Source organism: Narcine bancroftii, chromosome 2 (assembly GCF_036971445.1).
Source record: "Narcine bancroftii isolate sNarBan1 chromosome 2, sNarBan1.hap1, whole genome shotgun sequence".
Classification (NCBI taxonomy): domain Eukaryota; kingdom Metazoa; phylum Chordata; class Chondrichthyes; order Torpediniformes; family Narcinidae; genus Narcine; species Narcine bancroftii.
Window position 1 is genome coordinate 330,507,170 of NC_091470.1, and position 18,758 is coordinate 330,525,927.

General features: G+C 42.3%; 1 protein-coding gene across 1 annotated transcript in view; it reads left to right on the forward strand.

Annotated features, from left to right (window-relative positions):
• Nucleotides 1-231: 231 nt before the first annotated feature.
• impa1 (inositol monophosphatase 1) overlaps nt 232-18,758 on the forward strand; it is a 47,297-nt gene continuing 28,770 nt past the window's right edge. Inside the window, exons 1-2 of the mRNA XM_069922051.1 lie at nt 232-507; nt 7,436-7,533. Of these exons, the coding sequence (XP_069778152.1) occupies nt 7,453-7,533 (81 nt within the window). The 5' untranslated portion in view covers nt 232-507; nt 7,436-7,452. The remainder of the gene's footprint in view (nt 508-7,435; nt 7,534-18,758) is intronic.

Sequence of the window (18,758 nt, forward strand, 5' to 3'; positions counted from 1 at the left end):
AGGCTGATCTGGTGCTTCTGAGCGCTCTTGTGAAGCAATCCTTGAGAAGAATCTCTGGTGCCTGTCTTGCTTTCACCCCGGTCCTTTAGATTCAGAGGTGACTAATCAGTCCTAACTCAGCAAGATGAGCCGAGAGTTTGTGCGGCTGTTCGATCACCGAAATCCAAGGTAATCGGTATCTTTCCCGCAGGTCACGGAAGTTGAAGGCAACTTTTTCCAAGGAAACTGGGAAAATCCTTAAAAGTTTTCTCCATTCTTGAACTGTATTCCACTGATGGAGTTCAGGATTTAAGGCTCCTTTCAGGCGTCTGAGCGCAGTGCAGTCTGACAGCACGAAGGGCAAGTCTCGTATCCGGCTCGCCGTGGAGAGGAGGTTCCGTTTTCATTTCGCTCTCGCTGCCGATTTGGAGACGCTCCCTGAATGCGCGCATGGGCAGTGGGTGTTGCCGGAAGGGGCTGGTGTGGCAGGACCACTTCGAGAGGACAGGCAGAGGGTTGGTGTTGCAGGTAAGCTTACAGCGGGCTGGAGCGAGGCCAGGACAGGCCCGACCTGGTCCTAACAGTGGCGTTATTATGGACGGATGCCTCCCTTCCTTCAGTCTGTGGCTTCCGTCCAACTCGAACGGTCTTTACTCGTTCAGTGACAAGAGCAAAGGACCTCGATTGTTGCTGGCCCTTTCATCTCAGAGAGGAGGGTGACCTTGACCACCTCCTGGACCTTGAGACCATGAAAGGCAGTGTGGTCTAAAAGCGCCGAGTGTGGGGGTTAGTTAATTAGATGGTGTTTCAGTGATGGATCGTTTGCCCCTAACTTCCATACCACGAGAATGTTACTGTGTAGGGGACACTGCAGTCAGTTGGTGTATTTGATGAAGTTAACCAAATAATATGGACGAGGCGGGAATGTCCTGTAAAACCATCCAACTCAATGAAATGCCTTTTGGAGAATCCAGCAAAAATATTTTGTACACGGATAGAAATGGTTTTCTTGGAGAAAACTTTTTTTTTCTTTCAGATAATGCTTCAGAAATGTTGGGACATCAGGAAAACTTTTTATTTTAAATATTTCGTCATGGTAGAGAATTTGACCCATCAAGCTTGTACTAGCGAAAAGGCTTAGGATCTACATCTGCCAGAAAAATGTGCTGTACTTTTATTTAACACTAGCAGGATACCTGGCGCTGCCTTGGAAATAAAACATTCAGTTGTTAACTACATGGTTGAAACAAAATACCCCAAAAACTTCATGGTAATTCTCAGCAGATTCTTGCTGTCTGCTCATAGAATGCCTAATGGGCCTGGCAAGCTTGGCCCTGTTGTTGTTGTTCCTCAGTTTCCTGCTGCCTGTCCCTTTGTCTGGAGGCCTGAGAGCTGAGGCAGGCCTGGTGTTGCTGTTCTGTTTGCTGTTGCCTGGCTTGTGAAGAGCTTCTGCCAATGTTGCTTTGCTTTTTTGGGGCCCATATTGAACTGGGTTTGGCCACTTATTTTTATTCTGAATTGATGCACAGCCCTGTAATTAATTGAGGTGTCCAGGTGCAAGTTCAATTTTCTTTGAACTTTATATGATCTTAAAGGTTAAATTCAATATGGTCATGACATTCAGCACCATAATTATGGTAAACAGTAATGAAAGTCAGTGCTAGTAAATATTTGTATAACAAACAGTAAAACAAGTCAGTGCAAGCTGGTCAAAAGGCACTTAGAATTTAATCTTTAAGATCATGTGAAGTTCAATGTAGTCATGACATTCAGCATCAAATGTTATCCCTACTGAACTTCGACATTTCTAGAGTGTTCCACATTGATTTGAATGGAGAACAGACATGCATGCACAAATATATACTAGATTTCATTCAAAACATTACATTCTCATGGTGTCATTCTCTCTCACTATGACCTCAAAGAGCAGCCTAGCTTATATGTGCAAGTCTCTTGAATGAACTGTAAAACCTAGCACTATATTATAAGACCATAAGATGTAGACATAGAAATGGACTGTTCAGCCCATCAAGTCCATTCTGCCATTCTTTCTTGAGCTGATCCATTCTTCCACTCAGCCCCACTCCCCTACCTTCTCCCCATAATCTTTGATTCCTCGACTATTCAGATAGCTATCAATCTCTGCCTTAAATAAACCCAACAACCAAAGTACATTGACTTGCATTAACTCAAAGTGGCACTTGAGTGATAGATTTTATATATTAAATGCAAAAACCTTTAAATTCCCTTGCTGCTTTATTCCCAGTCATCACTATTCCACAAATCTTCCTTATTTTCCATTCTAGTTTGCTTGTACTTTTCACTAGAATGCTGCAAAAAAAATGCAACAAAATGCTGGAAATTGATTAAATCCCACACTAATGAATTATTAACATCATATGAAAGAGTTATCCTTTAGTGTGGTTATTCTTTAAGTACAAATGAAAAGAAAAGGTGCATGATTGAACTCAGTTAAATTCCATAACATTGTATTTAATCAGAAACCTGAAAATGAAGCTGCAGTTTAACATAATTAATGGAAACTACTTTTGTACTGCTTGGGGTTTCAGTGAAAAGTTTGCTGCTGAACTGTCTGTAGTTTATGCAGATCTTGCAAAGGAATTATTGCAAAATCTGACCTGTTATTAATGAAGCGAGAACCAACAAATGTTGTTTTCATTGCTCCTATATTTGTTGATTTGGGGTTAAATACATTTGCTACTGCTCAAGACCAAAGATTTTTCACCGTTTTTGCAAACTGCCAATAAACTGAATTTTGACCATAGGGAGGCATGTCTGTTTTGTACATGTAGCATGAAGTACAGTAGTTCTTGTTTCCGCCACATCTTTGCAGAAGTTAACAAGTATTTCAATAAACTATGTGTTGCATTGCAATGTTAATTCTGCATAACATCAAAGTGGGTGAGGCAAATTCACTGGAACACAAGAACAATAAACAAATGTGAGATTGGTCCTCCAGTTTTTGTGTTTTAATTTAGTACTTAAGTCACCTTTAAAACTTGTCTGTGTATACATGACACACAACTTGGAGGCATGATAAATATTCAGTAAAATCATGACTGATCCTGAGATGCATTCATTTTGTTTCCAGATTTTTTTTTAACTGAAATCTCTGATTCCATTAACATTTTACCCTGACAGATCTCTGAACCACAAACTGGTAGCAAACCCTCAAGTCCCATCGTGCTGAGCACGGGCGCACTTAGGCCTGTGTGCTCAACCCTGCTACAGTTTATGCTGTCTCACAATTCCACTGCCAGATTCATTTCCAACAGAATCATCAAATTTGCAGGTGATAGAACTGTAGTTGTCCTCATCAGCAACAATATTGAGTCACATTACCAAGAAGAGATTGAAATACTCATAAAATGGTACGAGAACAGCAACCTGAGTCTCAATGTAGGCAAGGCAAAGGAGATGATTGTGAAGTTCAGGAGGTGGAAGGGCGACCATACTCCACCCACATTCACAGTTCCAAGTGAAATGCAAAAGGCTGCAAATGATGTGATTGTGGTAAAAACACAGAAATGCTGAAGGAACTCAGCCAGTTTTGCGTGGTCCATAGGAGATAAAGATATATTGCTGATGTTTCAAGCCTGAGTCCTCCTTCAAGGAATAAGCAAAGAACAGGAATGCTCAGAATAAAGACAGGGCTGCTTGGGAGAGGAGTCCAGACCAACAAAAGGTGTTGATTGGAGAGAATTTATTTTTGGCTCTGTGAAAGGTGACAGAGGGAAAAGGGAGAAAGACAGAGCTGGGGAAAGGATGGGAAAAGGGGGGCTGGAGTTGGTTTTAACTAAAGCTAGAAGAGTTGATGTTAATGCCATCCAGTTGGAGGTACTCAGATGGAAGCTGTTCTTCCAATTTGCGGAAGGTCTCAGACTGGCAGTTCATGAGACGGACAGACATGGTCTAGGCTGAACTCTCCCATGCAATTTGGAAAGCAAAGCTGGGGTACACACAGATTTACCATCTGCTGTGTGACAGTAGCGACACAAGGCGCATGTGGCAAGTTATCAGAAATCAACCTTGCGAATTAAGGACAATAACACTTCCCTTCCGGACAGATTGATCACCTTCTATGCATGGTTTGATGAGGATAACAGGATGACGCCATGATGAATGGGCCCCCTGCATAGCCACAGCCAAGATATGGAGAACCCTATCCAAGGTGAACCCACACCAGGTGGCGGAACCAGACAACATGCCTGTGCAGATCAATTGATGGAGGTTTTCACGGAAATCTTCAGCACCTCATTACAAGAGTCCATTATTGCCGCAAGTTTCAAGACAGCCACCTAAGAGAGCGACAATAACAGGCCTCAATGACTACTGATCTGTGACACTGACCTCCATCATTATGAAATGATGACCTTCTGGTAATAGAACACATCAGAGCACATCTCCCAGAGATATTGGATCCATTTCAATTTGCCTAAAGAAGAAACCATTCCACAGACGATGCTATAGCCTTGTCTCTTCACTCCGTCCTGACCCACCTGGAAAATGATGCATCATATGTCAGGCTGCTATTCATTGACTTCAGTTTGGTGTTTAATACAATCAGTCCCCAGAGGCTGGTGGAGAAGCTGCCTCTCTGGAACTCAACATCCCTCTCTGTAACTGGATTCTGGATTTCCTAACGGAAGTACCACAGTCTGTCCATGTCAGTGTTGGAATATCAAGCACAGTCATGCTGAATACTAACGCACTTCAGATCTGTGTGCTCAGCCTGCTTCTGTTCACGTTACTGACCCCCGACTGCATCCCCAGTATGCAGATGACACAGCAGTAGTTGGCTTCATCAGCAACATCGTTCGCACTCCAAAGAAGTGGAAAATCTTGTGAAATGGCGTGAGAGTAGCAACATGAGTCTCATCTTTGAAACGATTAAGGAGATGATCTTGGACTTCAGGAGGACTTGGAATGACCACCCTCCACTAAACATCAACAATTCTAGTAGAGACAGTGGAGAGCACCAAGTTTTTTGGAGTTCACTTAACTAGTGACCTATCATAGACACTCGCATCTCCTAGTTTGTGAGGAAGACACAACAATAACTATATTTCCTGAGAAGACTGAAGCAGGCAAGATTACCAACCACCATTAAGTCAACCTTCTGTTGGAGTATCCTGGCTGGCTGCATCACACCATGATATGGTTGCGGTAGAGAAATGGAGCAGAGGTCAATCCTCAGGACCATAAGAGTGGCAGAGAGGATGAATGGAGTTCCCTCTCCAATCCCCCCCCCCCTCATCCCAATGATGGGGTTGTTGTCTTTCAACTGCTCCCATCGGGGGAGAGATGCAGGAATATCAGACCCAGCACCACCAGGCTGAGGATCAGCTTCTTCCTATGAGCAGTGAAAATGCTGAAGGACCAAAAGAACTGCTCACACTAACCATCTGAGACTCTCATATTCATGAAACAATATTTATTTATATTGATTAATCTTGTCCTGCATAAGTACAGTTTGTCTGTATGAGTGTTTTTTCTGGTGGTAGGTCTGCGTGTTTTGGTCCAAGGTTCGGAGAACACTGTTTCATCAGGTTGTACATTCAGGTGACAATAAATTTGGCTTGTCTTGACATGTCAGCAAGGGAATGGGATGAGGAATTGAAATGGATGGCAACTGGGAGATCCATGCTATTCAGTGGACAGAACCAAGGCACTCAATCTCTGAATCTGCGTCCAGTCTCTCTGATGTAGAGGAGACCAAATGGACACACTGGATGTAGTAGATGACTCCTGCAGATTCACAAGTGAATTGTTTCTTCACTTGGAATGACTGTGGCTCCGAATAGGATTAGGTGTGGGTGCATGTGATGTATCTCCTGCGGTCACAGGGATAGGTACCAAAGGGCCAATTAACATCTTTTGTTGGTCTGGACACCTCCCCCAGCCAGCACTGTCTTTGAACATTCCTGTTAAATTTTTTAAATGTTACATTTAGCCATGCAGCATGGTAACGCCATTTCAGCTCATGATTACTTGCTGTGCAATTTACACCCATTAACCTACATCCCCGGTATGTTTTCTTTGCTTATTCCTTGAAGAAGGCCTCAAGCCTGAAATGTCGGCAATATATCTTCATCTCCTATGGACGCTGCAGGACTGGTTGAGTTGCTCTAGCATTTCTGTGTTTTTTTACGTCAGTGGTTCTGCCATGCAGAGAGTGGAGAGCACAAAGTTCCTTGGCATGTAGGTCAACCTGTCCTGGACTCACCACACCTCCATGTTAATCAGGAAGGTGCAGCAGCACTTACACTTCCCAAGGAAGATGAGCAGGGCAAGGCTACCAGCCCCCCATATTAATAACCTTTTACAGGAGCAGAGTTGAGTCTCCTGTCTGGCTGAATCATTGTGTGGTTTGGTAGTTGCAAAGCATCAAAACAGAAGTCTTTGCAGAGGATCATTAAAATAGCCTAGAGGAACACTGGAATCTCCCCTTCCTCTATAGATGACATTTACTGGGAATGTTGTCTAAATAGGGCTCAGGGAATTATAGAAGACCTTTTCCATCTTTAACAAGGAGGTAGAGGACCATCAAAATCAGGACTGCCAGGCAGGGGAATATTTTCTTCCCACAGGCTGTGGGAACAGAGTAAATCATCCCAAATATTTATACATATTTATTTTAATAGTTATGTGATCATTATGCACTGTGCATTGTGTGTTTTTGTGTGTGCACCATGGTCCAAAAAGATACTGTTTCATTGGGTTGTATGTATACAATCAGATGAAAATAAACTTCATTGTGATATTGACATCACCTCTCATTCTTGTGAATTCAAATAATTATTGGACATTTGATTACAAGATTAAGTAATGCAGATATGATAGAAGTCAATGATTTGACTCACAGAGCCCAAAAATATTGCTTAACCTCAGAATACAGAAGAACTTCGATAGGTATATGAATGGGAGAGATGTAGAGGGTTATGGGCCAAATGTGGGTCAGTGGGATTTAGGTGGGAGAAGATGTTCGGCACAGATTAGTAGGGCCGAACTGGCCTGTTTCTGTGCTGTAAATGGTTATATGATTATATATTTGTTCTGCAGATTTGTTCCTCGAGGCTAAATAAGGAAATACTTACTAAGCACAAACATCTTTCTTGGAACATTTACATGAGCATTCCGTAGGAAGTTTAATAATATGCTATGTGAGCTTAAAAATTGTTAAAAGATTGGGTATTGAGCTAATTGGCGGCATTTGTAAAATGTGATGATCATTAATACAAAATCAGAGCTTTTACTGAACTAAACATTTATAAGTCATATTTTACCAAGTCTGAACTAACCTTCAATGTTCAAGGCCAGAAGTATTTCCTTTTCAATAGTTGACACCATTTAGTGAGGATCTTCTTTTCTGGAGCTAAAGGAATGTCAAATCAAAACAATTGTTCAAAATTTCCATGATTTTTTTTTTACATAGGGATTTACTCTTTAAAGATGGCAAATAAATGTGGACCTTCTGATCCATGGAAAGAGTGTTTGGAAGTTGCAATTGATGTTGCCCAGAAAGCTGGCGCAGTGAGTAAAGAATGGAATTTTAATGTTATTAATTTTTATATCCATTCATATTCTTGAGACCTTGCCTATTAAGTTTTTTTTTGCATTTTAAAGTATAATCATTAATTATCCAGCCTAAGATAATTTCATATGGAAAATTAATTTTGGACTCTTACTTTTGGCTTATTTCATTATCCTAGCTCAGAATATATATAATTCATCCTTAGCAAATACAATGCTAAAAGTCCATTGCTTTTGGAAAAAAATAGATTATTTTTAAAACCAAAATCAATGATGATAAGTACAGCAAAAGCTATATGCTTGCTGTAGGAAGATATGGTTTTCTTTTCCTTTCCAGAAAATGTTTTTGTGATTTTATAGTTTCATACCTTCCCCAACTCCTCTATTGTTCTCTTAGTGTTTGGCTCTTTTAATTCATTTTCTTTCAATATGATTGATTTCCTGGTGGATAGTTACCTGCCTCCCAGTAGCACACATGCCTTTTCGTCAATTCTGCAATGCACACATCACCGACATTCTTGTTTTCTCAATATTATACTTGTTATACAAACTTTTAAAGTAATTTCTTTGTAGAGTTTCATTGATAATTGAAAATATTGTGTATCGTATTACCTGATGAATTACCAACCTCTTTCCTCAACACACCCCTGGTCCAAGCGTAGACCAAAGAGCAGAATTTCAGAGATCAGGTAAATCAAACCAGGGTAGGACTTGTACAGTAAATGGTAGAGCCCTGGTTTGATTTACCTCATCTCTGTTGTTGAACAGGGAGATGTGGGATGAAACTGGTGACAGAGCAAGACAACATGGTGTTAAAGGCATTCATCGGAAGGCTATTTGTATGCAGTTTTGATTGCCCAATTGGAGGAAGGATGTCATTAAGCTGGAAAGGATGCAAAAAAAGATTCACAAGGATATTGCCAGACCTGGAGTGATAATGCAGGAGGCTGACGAGTGACTTTATAAAGGTATATAATATCTTGAATTGCAAAGATGAGGTAAATATTCAAATAATTTTTTCCCAGGATAGAGTTGTCCATCACTTTTACAGGAATAATTAAATAAATGGTCTACTGGAAGACCTATTGACACCTATAGGACTGGATAGGAAAGGCTTAAGCCTTAGAGGGATATGGACCAAACTTAGACAAATTGGATGAGCTTATTGGGTAGACAACTTGGTTAGTGTAAGTGTTGGGCCGAAGGGTCTGTTTCCTTAGGTTGTACTGTAGATCACCCAATAGTCAGAAAGAATTGGAGGTGCAAATATATAGAGAGATAGACTGATGTAGGAAACAGAAAGTTGTGATAGTAGGAGATATTAATTTTCCACATATTGACTGGGACTCCCATACTGTAAAAGGGCTGGATGGCTTAGACTTTGTAAAATGTATTCAGGAATGTTTTCTAAATCTTTATATAGAGGTATTGCGACAGATTATGTTGTGCTTGATTGTATATAGATGTCTTTGGGAGATAAATTGGGGAAGGTTTTTTAGTGTAGGTCACATACAAACACTTTAAAACAGATCTTATTTAAAATACTGGAGCTCTGCTCATGCTAGACATGTCAGCCCCAGAGCCTTTGCAAAAGCTTTGGAGAGTCCCCAAGAGACTTCACTACTGGATTGTTGTTTACAAAAAGGCAACAGATGAAAGAACTTGTTGGAGCTCCAGACTCTCTAGAGTGGAACTTTCTGTTCTAGGAGGGTCATGTGGTTTTGCAAGCAGAGAGAGTAAAACAGGTTTTCTCTCAGAGAGAGAGAGAATTCAGTTTTACAGTCAGCAGCAGCAGCTGGCACTGAAACAGGACAAGCTGGCAAGCTTGTGGAAAACCCCATTTGGAAGATGGGTTGTGACATCTTAGTTCAGCCTGGTCAAAGCCCTTGTGGTTCATGCAAGAGGAGAGGACTGGCTGTCTAATGTTTCACTTGAAATAAGAGAAACAAAAAGGAACTCTGTGGTGACCTGAAAGAAAGAGGTTATTATCTGGAGAACCCTGAGGGGGCAAGTTTCTTCGACAAGACACTGAAGTGGCTGATTAAAAAGGAATCCATTGTGGGTGTCCAGCATACAACAAATCTCTCTCTGAAAACGGACAAGAACCTTACTGAGTGGTAACCATGTATCTTTCAAGCACCAAAGCTCGGTGAGCTTTATAAATGTTAAATTCTGTGCAGAGTATAAGAATTGCCTGCAACCAGTGAACTTGGAGGAAGGAGAAGTGAGATTGGACTGTGAACCAAAGAACTTATCTGAACTTACATACATAGAAGTGGATTAAGTTAGGTTAGTTAAATCTATAGTGATAAATTAAAATGTGATTCTGTTTTCATATTCAAAGATAATTAAAAGCAACTTTTGTTTTAGTAACCATTTGCCTTGGTGAATATCTATTGCTCCTGGGTTTTGGGGTTCTCTGGGCTCGTAACAGTATCAACAAGAGAGAGTACAATACTTGATCTTCTATTAGGGAACCAGACAGGTCAGATGACAGAAGTGAATATTTTGGATCCAGTGACCATAATGTCATTAGTTTCAAGTAAATTATGGATAAGGATAGGTCTAGTCCTTGAATTGAGATTTTAAATTGTAGAAAGGCTAATTTTGTGGAAATGAGAAAGGATCTAGGAAGAGTGATTTGGGATAAGTTGTTTTCTGAAGAGCATGTGTTCAGTAAGTGGAAAGACTTCAAAGATGACATTTTGAGAGTGCAGCATTTGCATGTGTAGTGGCCCGCGGCCCACTCCACAGGCTGGCACAACAAACAGTCATTGAACACGACAATCAGGCAGACAGTACGTGGGATGAGACGCCCGGTCCCACAGGCTGCAGGAATAGTGGTGGAATCAGCCAATCATAGCCAATGGATCATATGGGGTCCACTCCGGGCCTGCACATCCAGGACAACCAATCAGCAGCCGGCCTCACACAAGCCATGCCGCAGTGGTGACACGGCTGGCTGGCTATAAAAGGCACTCCCTTGGTGTGCAAGTCTTCTTTCTACCTTGAGCTATAACCCGAGCTTTAACCATAGCAACCCCACTGCAGTGGTGACCCCAACTGGTCCAAATGGCGCTTTGGACCCAATGATGGAGGGACAGCCTAAAATCAACGCTATAGTGTTGAAGCTGCCGAGCTTCTGGACGTCGCAACCAAGGGTGTGGTTCCAACAGGCCGAGGCACAGTTCGCCATTCTCCAGATCTCCACAGATGACATGTGCTATTATCACGTGGTCAGCAGCCTCAATCAGGAAACCGCAGCCCGTGTCATCGACTTCCTCCAGCAGCCCCAGGAGCACGGGAAGTATGTGGCTATCAAGGAGTTATTAACCTGCACTTTCAGGCTCTCAGCCATTACTGGGTGCCGATTTCCTGAGAGCCAACTCGCTACTGGTGGACATTAAGGGACGTCAGCTGGTACACGCCGGACATTTCAGACACTCTCGCTTAATGGCATCGAATTTTCTAACCCCCATCTACACTTGGTGAGTACTGCCAACAACAAATTCACTCAAGTCTTAGCGGAATTCCCTTCCATCACTACACCCCATTTCAACTCAGTGGAACCCAAACACTGGGTGAGACATCAAATTATTATGGAGAGCCCTCCCCTCCTTGCCAGGATGCAGTGTCTTTGCCCCAAAAAACTCAACCTGGCTAGAGAAGAATTTTGAAAGACGGAAGAACTCGACATTGTGCAGTGTTCCGATAGCCCATGGCCTCCCCCCTCCATATGGTACTGAAGGCAGCTGGATGTTGGAGGCTGTGTGGAGTCTACTGCTGCCTTAATGAGGCCACCACATCCAACAGATATTCTGTGCCCCATATCCAGGACTTAACCACTAATCTGCAAGGGGCACGGATATTCTCTAAGGTGGTCCTCATTGGGGTTATCATCAGATCCCAATCCACCCTGATGACATTCCCAAAACTGGCAACATAACCCCCCTTTGAATTTTTCAAATTCCTCCGCATGCCATTCATGCTAAAAAATATGGCTCAGACTTTCGAAAGGTTGATGGATCTGCACTTTTCCTTTGTCTACCTCGATGACATTTTAATAGCCAGCCACACTGCTCACTTAAGACTATTGTTCTCCAGGCTAAATGAGTTCAGTTTAATCATCCATCTGGCAAAGTGCCAGTTTGGCCGAGAGACGATTGATTTCTTGGGCCATCGTATTGACCAACATGGGGCCAGGCCATTACCCACCTAAGTGGATGCTATTCGTTCCTTCCCCAGACCAATGACCATGAAGGGACTGCAAGAGTTTGCAGGTATAGTCAATTTTTATTTTCACTTCATACCTGCAGCGGCCCACATCATGAGTCCGCTATTTCCCCTCATGGCAGGGCCCAGTAAAGATATTCAATGGACACAGAAGGCAACCGAGGATTTCCAAGCAACCAAAGATGCCCTAGCCAAAGCCACCCTCCTTGTGTATCCCAGGACAGATGCTCCGACCACCCTCACGGTAGATGCCTCCAGCACAGCGGTCAGGGATAATTTGAGCAATTGGTGAATGAACAATGGCGACCGCTGGCCTTTTTCATTAAACACCTCAGGCCACCAGAGCTCAAGTACAGTGCCTTTGATAGTGAGCTGTTAACGTTATACTTGGCAATTCGGCATTTCCATTACTTCCTGGAGGACAGGAAGTTCAAAATTTACACAGACTACAAACCCCTTACCTTTGCTTTCAGCAAGGTGTCAGATCCATGGTCAGCCAGGCAATAGCAGCACCTGTCCCACATATCTGAATTTTTGACGGACATTGAGAATATCGCTGGCAACTCCAATGTGGTAACCAATGCCCTATCCCATCCAGCTATCCTAGCAGTGCACGACCCCACCCCAGGTATCGACTATGCAGCCCTGGCAGATGTGCAGCAAGCAGACCCTGACATACCAGTGTACCGAACAGCACTAACCAGCCTGCAACTGGAGGACATCCAGATTGCCCCAGGTAACAACATGCTGCTCTGCAACACCTTGAGTGGTAAACCACGCCCTGTCATTCCAGTCGCATGGAAGAGGCGAGTTTTCTATTCGGTTCACAATTTGGCTCACCCCACTATCAAGACTACAGTTAGAACGGTGGCCAACAGATATGTCTGGCCCAGCCTCCGTAAAGAGGTCACTCAGTGGGCCAAAACATGAACTCAGTGCCAGGCACCCAAGATTCAGACCTACATTAAAGCCCCTCCGCAGCCTTTCAAACCAGCACGCCACCGTTTCAGCCACATGCACATAGACATTGTGGGACCTCTATACCTGTGTCCAGAGATACATGTTATCTATTGACCACAGTCGACCGGATGACTGGATGGCCGTAGGTGGTGCCACTACCTGAAATCTCTACAGAGACATGTGCATATGCATTACTGAACACCTGGGTGGCACATTTTGGGGTCCCTGAACACTTAACATCTAATAAGGGGCCCAATTCACTTCCAGCCTGTGGACCACTTAGCAAATGCCCTGGGGACTCAACTGCACCACACCACAGCATACCACCTGCAGGCCAATGGGCTAGCGGAAAGGTTCCACAGGCTCTGATGGCCCAACTCACTGGACCGAACTGGGTAGATGAATCCCTTGGGTCCTGCTAGGCATCCACAGCACCCCAAAAGAGAATCTTGAAGCATCTTCTGCCGAGTTGATTTATGGCGCTCCCCTAGTCATCCCAAGCGAATTTGTGGCAGCTTCCGAGGACTTGGGGGAGCTTCCAGCAGCTACATTGTCTCGACTGTGCGAGTGCCTGGGCTCACTAGCCCCAGTTAAGTCAAGAGCTCACAAGCAAGCCAGCACCTTTGTCCCAAAAAAAAAACATTGGAGATTGTCACTACGTTTTCGTCTGACACGGGGCCCACTGGCCACCCCTTCAATGGCCTTATGAAGGGCCATATCACATTGTCAGACACAACAGCTCCACCTGCACGTTGGATAATGGTGGCAGGGAGGAGGAGACCTTCACGCTTGACCGGCTGAAACTGTTGTGGTTTTTTGATGTCCAAAAATGAGTCATGCAACGCGGAGAATTCTTCAGAAAAGTTTAAGCCTTTATTTGCAAACAAAGGCTGAAACAAAGCAAAGCATGGACTCTGAAATACCTGTTGCTATGAGACACTGTCCTTTTTTTTATTATATTATAGTCTTGACTTAATCACATTTCTGCACCCAATCATTCATAATCTCATATCTTAACAGGACATCATCCCTTGGCTCGCCACAATTATTTTCATTATTTTCCACCCCTTAATCTAATCATGTTTAGAACCTCATATCCAGCCACCTGCTGCCTTCTATTCTTTACTGTAGCCTTGTGTAGTAAATACATAATGGATTATAACTTTTGTAACATAGTGTGTGTAAATTGTTGCATGGTAATGGATGGTAGTTCATGTGGTTTATTTTCCATAAAACTGCCCATTTGAGCATTAACCAGCTCATTACTCACCCAACCGTACGGCACAGGAGTCGACTACCAAAAGGCAGTGTCCCAATTGCCAGTTCTGGGGGGGGGGGGGGGGAGGGGGAGGGGGAGGAGGGGGAGTGCGTCATGTAGCGGCTCGTGGCCCACTCCACAGGCAAACAGTCATCAAACACAATTGGGCAGACAGCACACGAGATGAGACGCTCACTCCCATAGGCCGTAGGAATAGCAGTCAAATTGGCCAATCACAGTCAGTGGATTGCAGGGGGTCCAATTCAGGACAACCAATCATCAGCTGGCCTTGCTCAAGCCTCGCCCCAGTGGTGACATGGCCGGCTGCCTATAAAAGGCAAAGCTGCAGCCCAATAAAGTCAGTGTCGATTGCACTCCTTTGGGTGTTCAAGTCTTCTTTCTACCTCGAGCTATAACCCAAGCTATAACCGTAGTGACCCCACTACTCATGTTCCTGTCAGAATTAAAAGCAAAGTTAACAGGCATAAGGAACCTTGTTTTTCAAGGGATATTAGCAATCTGGTAACAAGGAAGAGAGAGGTGTATAGCAAGTAAAGGCAACAAGGAGCAAATGAGGTACTAGAAGAGTATATTTTTTTTTCTCACAAACACAAACAAATACAAAAACAAAACAGTTCCTCCCTCCTCCCCTGTTCACCATCTTGTATATATTTTAAGTATAAAGAGTAGAGTTGGGGAAACTATGTTTTTGTATATGTAATAGTTGCTTTTATACTTTTTTTTCCTTTTTATTCCTGTATCAGGGCCCTATGTTGTCCAGGTATGGCTGCAAGACCATTACAAAAGTGTCATATTTATTCTTTAAGTTGTATGTGACTTTTTGTTTTCTCTATAGGTATACAGCTGTTCATTTCCACAGTCCGTCGTCATAAGAGTAGAGGGGAATCGGACTTCCAAGATGATCACAACACATTTTTTTGCTACTGCCAGATCTATTTTTATAAATGAGATTTGATATGCAGTAAATTTGTCACTTGTTTTCAAACTGCACATGAAGGCCACTCCTGTTATCCTGGTTAATGTTTCTGTGATGTCTTGCCAAAATGGCCTCACTTTCATGCACAACCATGCGGCATGTAGAAATGTTCCTGTCTCAGTCCCACATCTGAAACACATCTCTGAAATTTTGGCATTTGATCTGTGTAACTTTTGCGGGGTAAGATATAATTGGTGTAAATAATTATACTGAATCAGTCCATATCTTGCATTTATAATTGATGTTATGCTGTCTCTACACCAATCTGACCAGCTTCTTTTTAAAATCACCACACCCAAGTCCGACTCCCATCTTTCACTTGACTTCTGCAACCCTGGTTTTGAACTTTGGCTCTGGAATGTATAGTATATTTTTGTCATAAATTTGCTTATATTCCCCATCCAGATCGTTCTTTCAGTTTCACAAATTATCAGTGGGGTCAAAGTTGGTCCCCATCTTTCTCTTAAGAACAATCTAAGTTGGAAAAAACAGAAGAAGAACCCATTGGCCACTTGGTATTTGTGTTTTAATTGTTCAAAGGACATGAGTTCCTTGGGCGTAACAGTCTTTAGATTTTTATCATACCCATACCACAAATTTAATATTCTATTGCCCATGTTCATAGGCAATTACACATTTTTACACAATAGTGCTTTTTTTTCCCTATACATTCATTAATTTCTTGCCGCTTTCTAGTCATACGTATTAAAATGGGGTTATCCATCTTTTTTGTTAGTAATTTGAAACCCCATTTATAGGTAAAATCCTTTGCTTCCCCTCCTCCACTGAGCACATTCCCATTTGAACCCAAGACAGGGGGTTGTCATCAGTGAAGAAGGCTGTGAGAAATCTACCCTGTGCAGCTAGGTAATTTTTTTTTAAATCTGGAGGTCTAAGTCCTTCCAGGCCATATCCCATATGACAGCTTTCCAGTGCAATTATTGATACCTTATTATTCCATAGGAACTGTCTAATATGGTTGTTTAATAGCTTAAAAGGTTTTAGGTAATGGAATAGACACTGATTTTAAAAGGTATTGCAGTCTAGGCATCACTTTCATTTTGGCGCAGTTAACCTTTCTCATCAAAGTAATCAATGTCTCTCCATTTCTGTAGGTCTCTTTCTCTCTTCCCAAGAAGAAGAACATAATTTAGTTTGTACAGATTTTGCAAGTTATTGTCAGTTGCTATTCCAAGATATTTTATTCCATCCATCTTCCATTGAAATTGACTTCCTTTTTGGTATCTTTCATATTTAAAATTTGTTAATGGCATTATCTCACTTTTATCCATATTTATTTTGCAGCCTGATATTCTTCCTTTTTTTTAGTGTTCCTTGCAATTTATCCAAAGATTTAGCCGATCCTGATCGGTACAATAGCACTTCATCAGCGAATACACTAACTTTTATGTTCTTCTTGCCCAACTTTGAAGCCCTTTATATAAGGATCTCCTCTTATTATCTCTGCCAGCAATTCAATCGCTAAAATAAAAAGCGCTGGGGACAGGGGGCAACCCTGTCTGCTCGATCTACTTAATGGGAACACTGCTGCCCATATAACCATATAACAGTTTATGGCATGGAAACAGGCCATCTCGGCCCTACAAGTCCTCGCCGGTTCACTCAAACAACTCTGCTAACTCCCCCTGCCTATTCTTCACCCATAGCCCTCTAACCCCTCTTATCCATGTATCCATATATCCAGCCTCCTCTTAAATGAAAGAATTGACTCTGCCTCAACTGTTTCCTCCAGAAGATTATTCCATTTAGCCACCACTCTGAGTGAAGAAGCATCCTCTAATGTTTCTCCTAAAATTTTGCCCCCTTACCCTCAACATATTTCAACCTCCCCTGCTATCAGGGGGAAGAGTCTACTTGCATCTAATCTATCTATTCCCTTCAGAATTTTAAACACCTCTATCAAATCCCCTCTTAACCATCTACATTCCAATGAATAAAGTCCTAACCTCTTCAATCTTTCTCTGCACTCTAGGTATTTTAAGCCAAGAAACATCCTTGTAAATCTTCTCTGCACCCTCTCCAACTTACCTATATCCTTCCTATAATTTGGAGACCAGAACTGAACACAATACTCCAAACCTGGCCTCACCAACACCTTAAACAGTCGCATCATCACTTCCCAGCTCCTATACTCTTAACCACCCCGTCAACATGGGAATCCACCTTCAAGGAATGCTGCACCATAACTCCAATATCTCTTTGTTCTTGTGCATTCCCCAATGTCCTCCCCTTTACTACATATGTCCTATTTTGATTATTTTTACCAAAATGAAGCACCTCACACTTCTCTACATTAAATTCCATCTGCCATCTTTCAGCCCAACTCTCCAGACAAACCAAATCCCTCTATAATCCCTGAAAACCTTCCTCGCTATCCACCACTCCTCCTATTTTCATATTGTATTTACTTACCCAGTTAACCACCCCATCATCCAAATCATTAATATAAATTATGAACAACAGGGGACCTAGCACCGATCCTTTTGGAACTCCACTCATCACATGCTTCCATCCTGACAGACAGTTGTCCACCATGACCCTCTGCTGTCTCTCCTCCAGCCACCTCTGAACCCATCTTACTATTTCTCTATTAATCCCTAGTGACTGAACCTTTCTTACTAACCTTTCATGTGGAACCTTATCAAAAGCTTTGCTAAAATCCAGATAGACTACATCAACTGCCCTACCTTCATCCACCTTTCTTGTCACTTCTTCGAAAAACTCAACAAGTTTCATCAAATGTGACTTCCCCTTCACAAACCCATGCTGGGTGCTCCTGATCAATCCCTGCTTATCTAGATATTGATACACACTATCTCTAAAACTACCCTCCGTGACTTTCCCTACCACCGAAGTCAAGCTTACAGGCCTATAATTACTTGGCCGACACCGCGTGCCTTTTTTAAACAATGGAACTACATTAGCAACCCTCCAATCCCGTGGCACCACATCCTCCTCCAGTGATCGTTGAAAAATCACTGACAGTACCTCCGCTATTTGCTCCCTGACCTCCCTTAACGTCCTAGGGAGAATCCCATCAGGACCAGGAGACTTATCCACTTTTACTGACCCTAAAAGCTCTAAAACCCTCTCTTTACTAATCCCTATCTTTTCCATAACTAAACCATTTGCCTCATTTATCTCACATAGTCCAATGTCCTTTTCCTTCGTGAACACAGATGAGAAAAAAATCATTTAATATCTCTCCCATCTGATATGGTTCCTCGCACAGTTCACCACTCTCATTTTCCAGCGGTCCTATTCTATCCTTAACCCTCCTTTTAGTATTCACATATCTGTAAAAACCCTTAGGATTCACTTTTACCTTATCAGCTATTGACACCTCATACCTTCTTTTTGCCCTTCTAATTTCCTTCTTCAGGTTTTTCCTGCAATCTATGTAATATATCTTATCCATTTTTTGCTTCTTAAATTTAGTAAATGACCCCCTCTTATCCCAAACCAACTTCCTTATTTTCCAGAATTTTCTGCAAATCCCTTCTCATTTCTTCAAATCTAGCCTTCCCCCACTCGAAGACCTTCAACCTCGGACCTGACCTATCCCTTTCCATATTTAAGGAGAAGCTAATGGACCCATGATCACTGACATCTGATTATTTGCTATTATTTTAGCTTGTGGTTTATGATATAAAGTTTTTTTTATCCAATTTATAAATATTCTGTCTATACCAAATTTTTCCAGTGTTTTAAATAAAAAGGGCCATTCCAAACAGTCAAATGCTTTTTTTTTGTGGC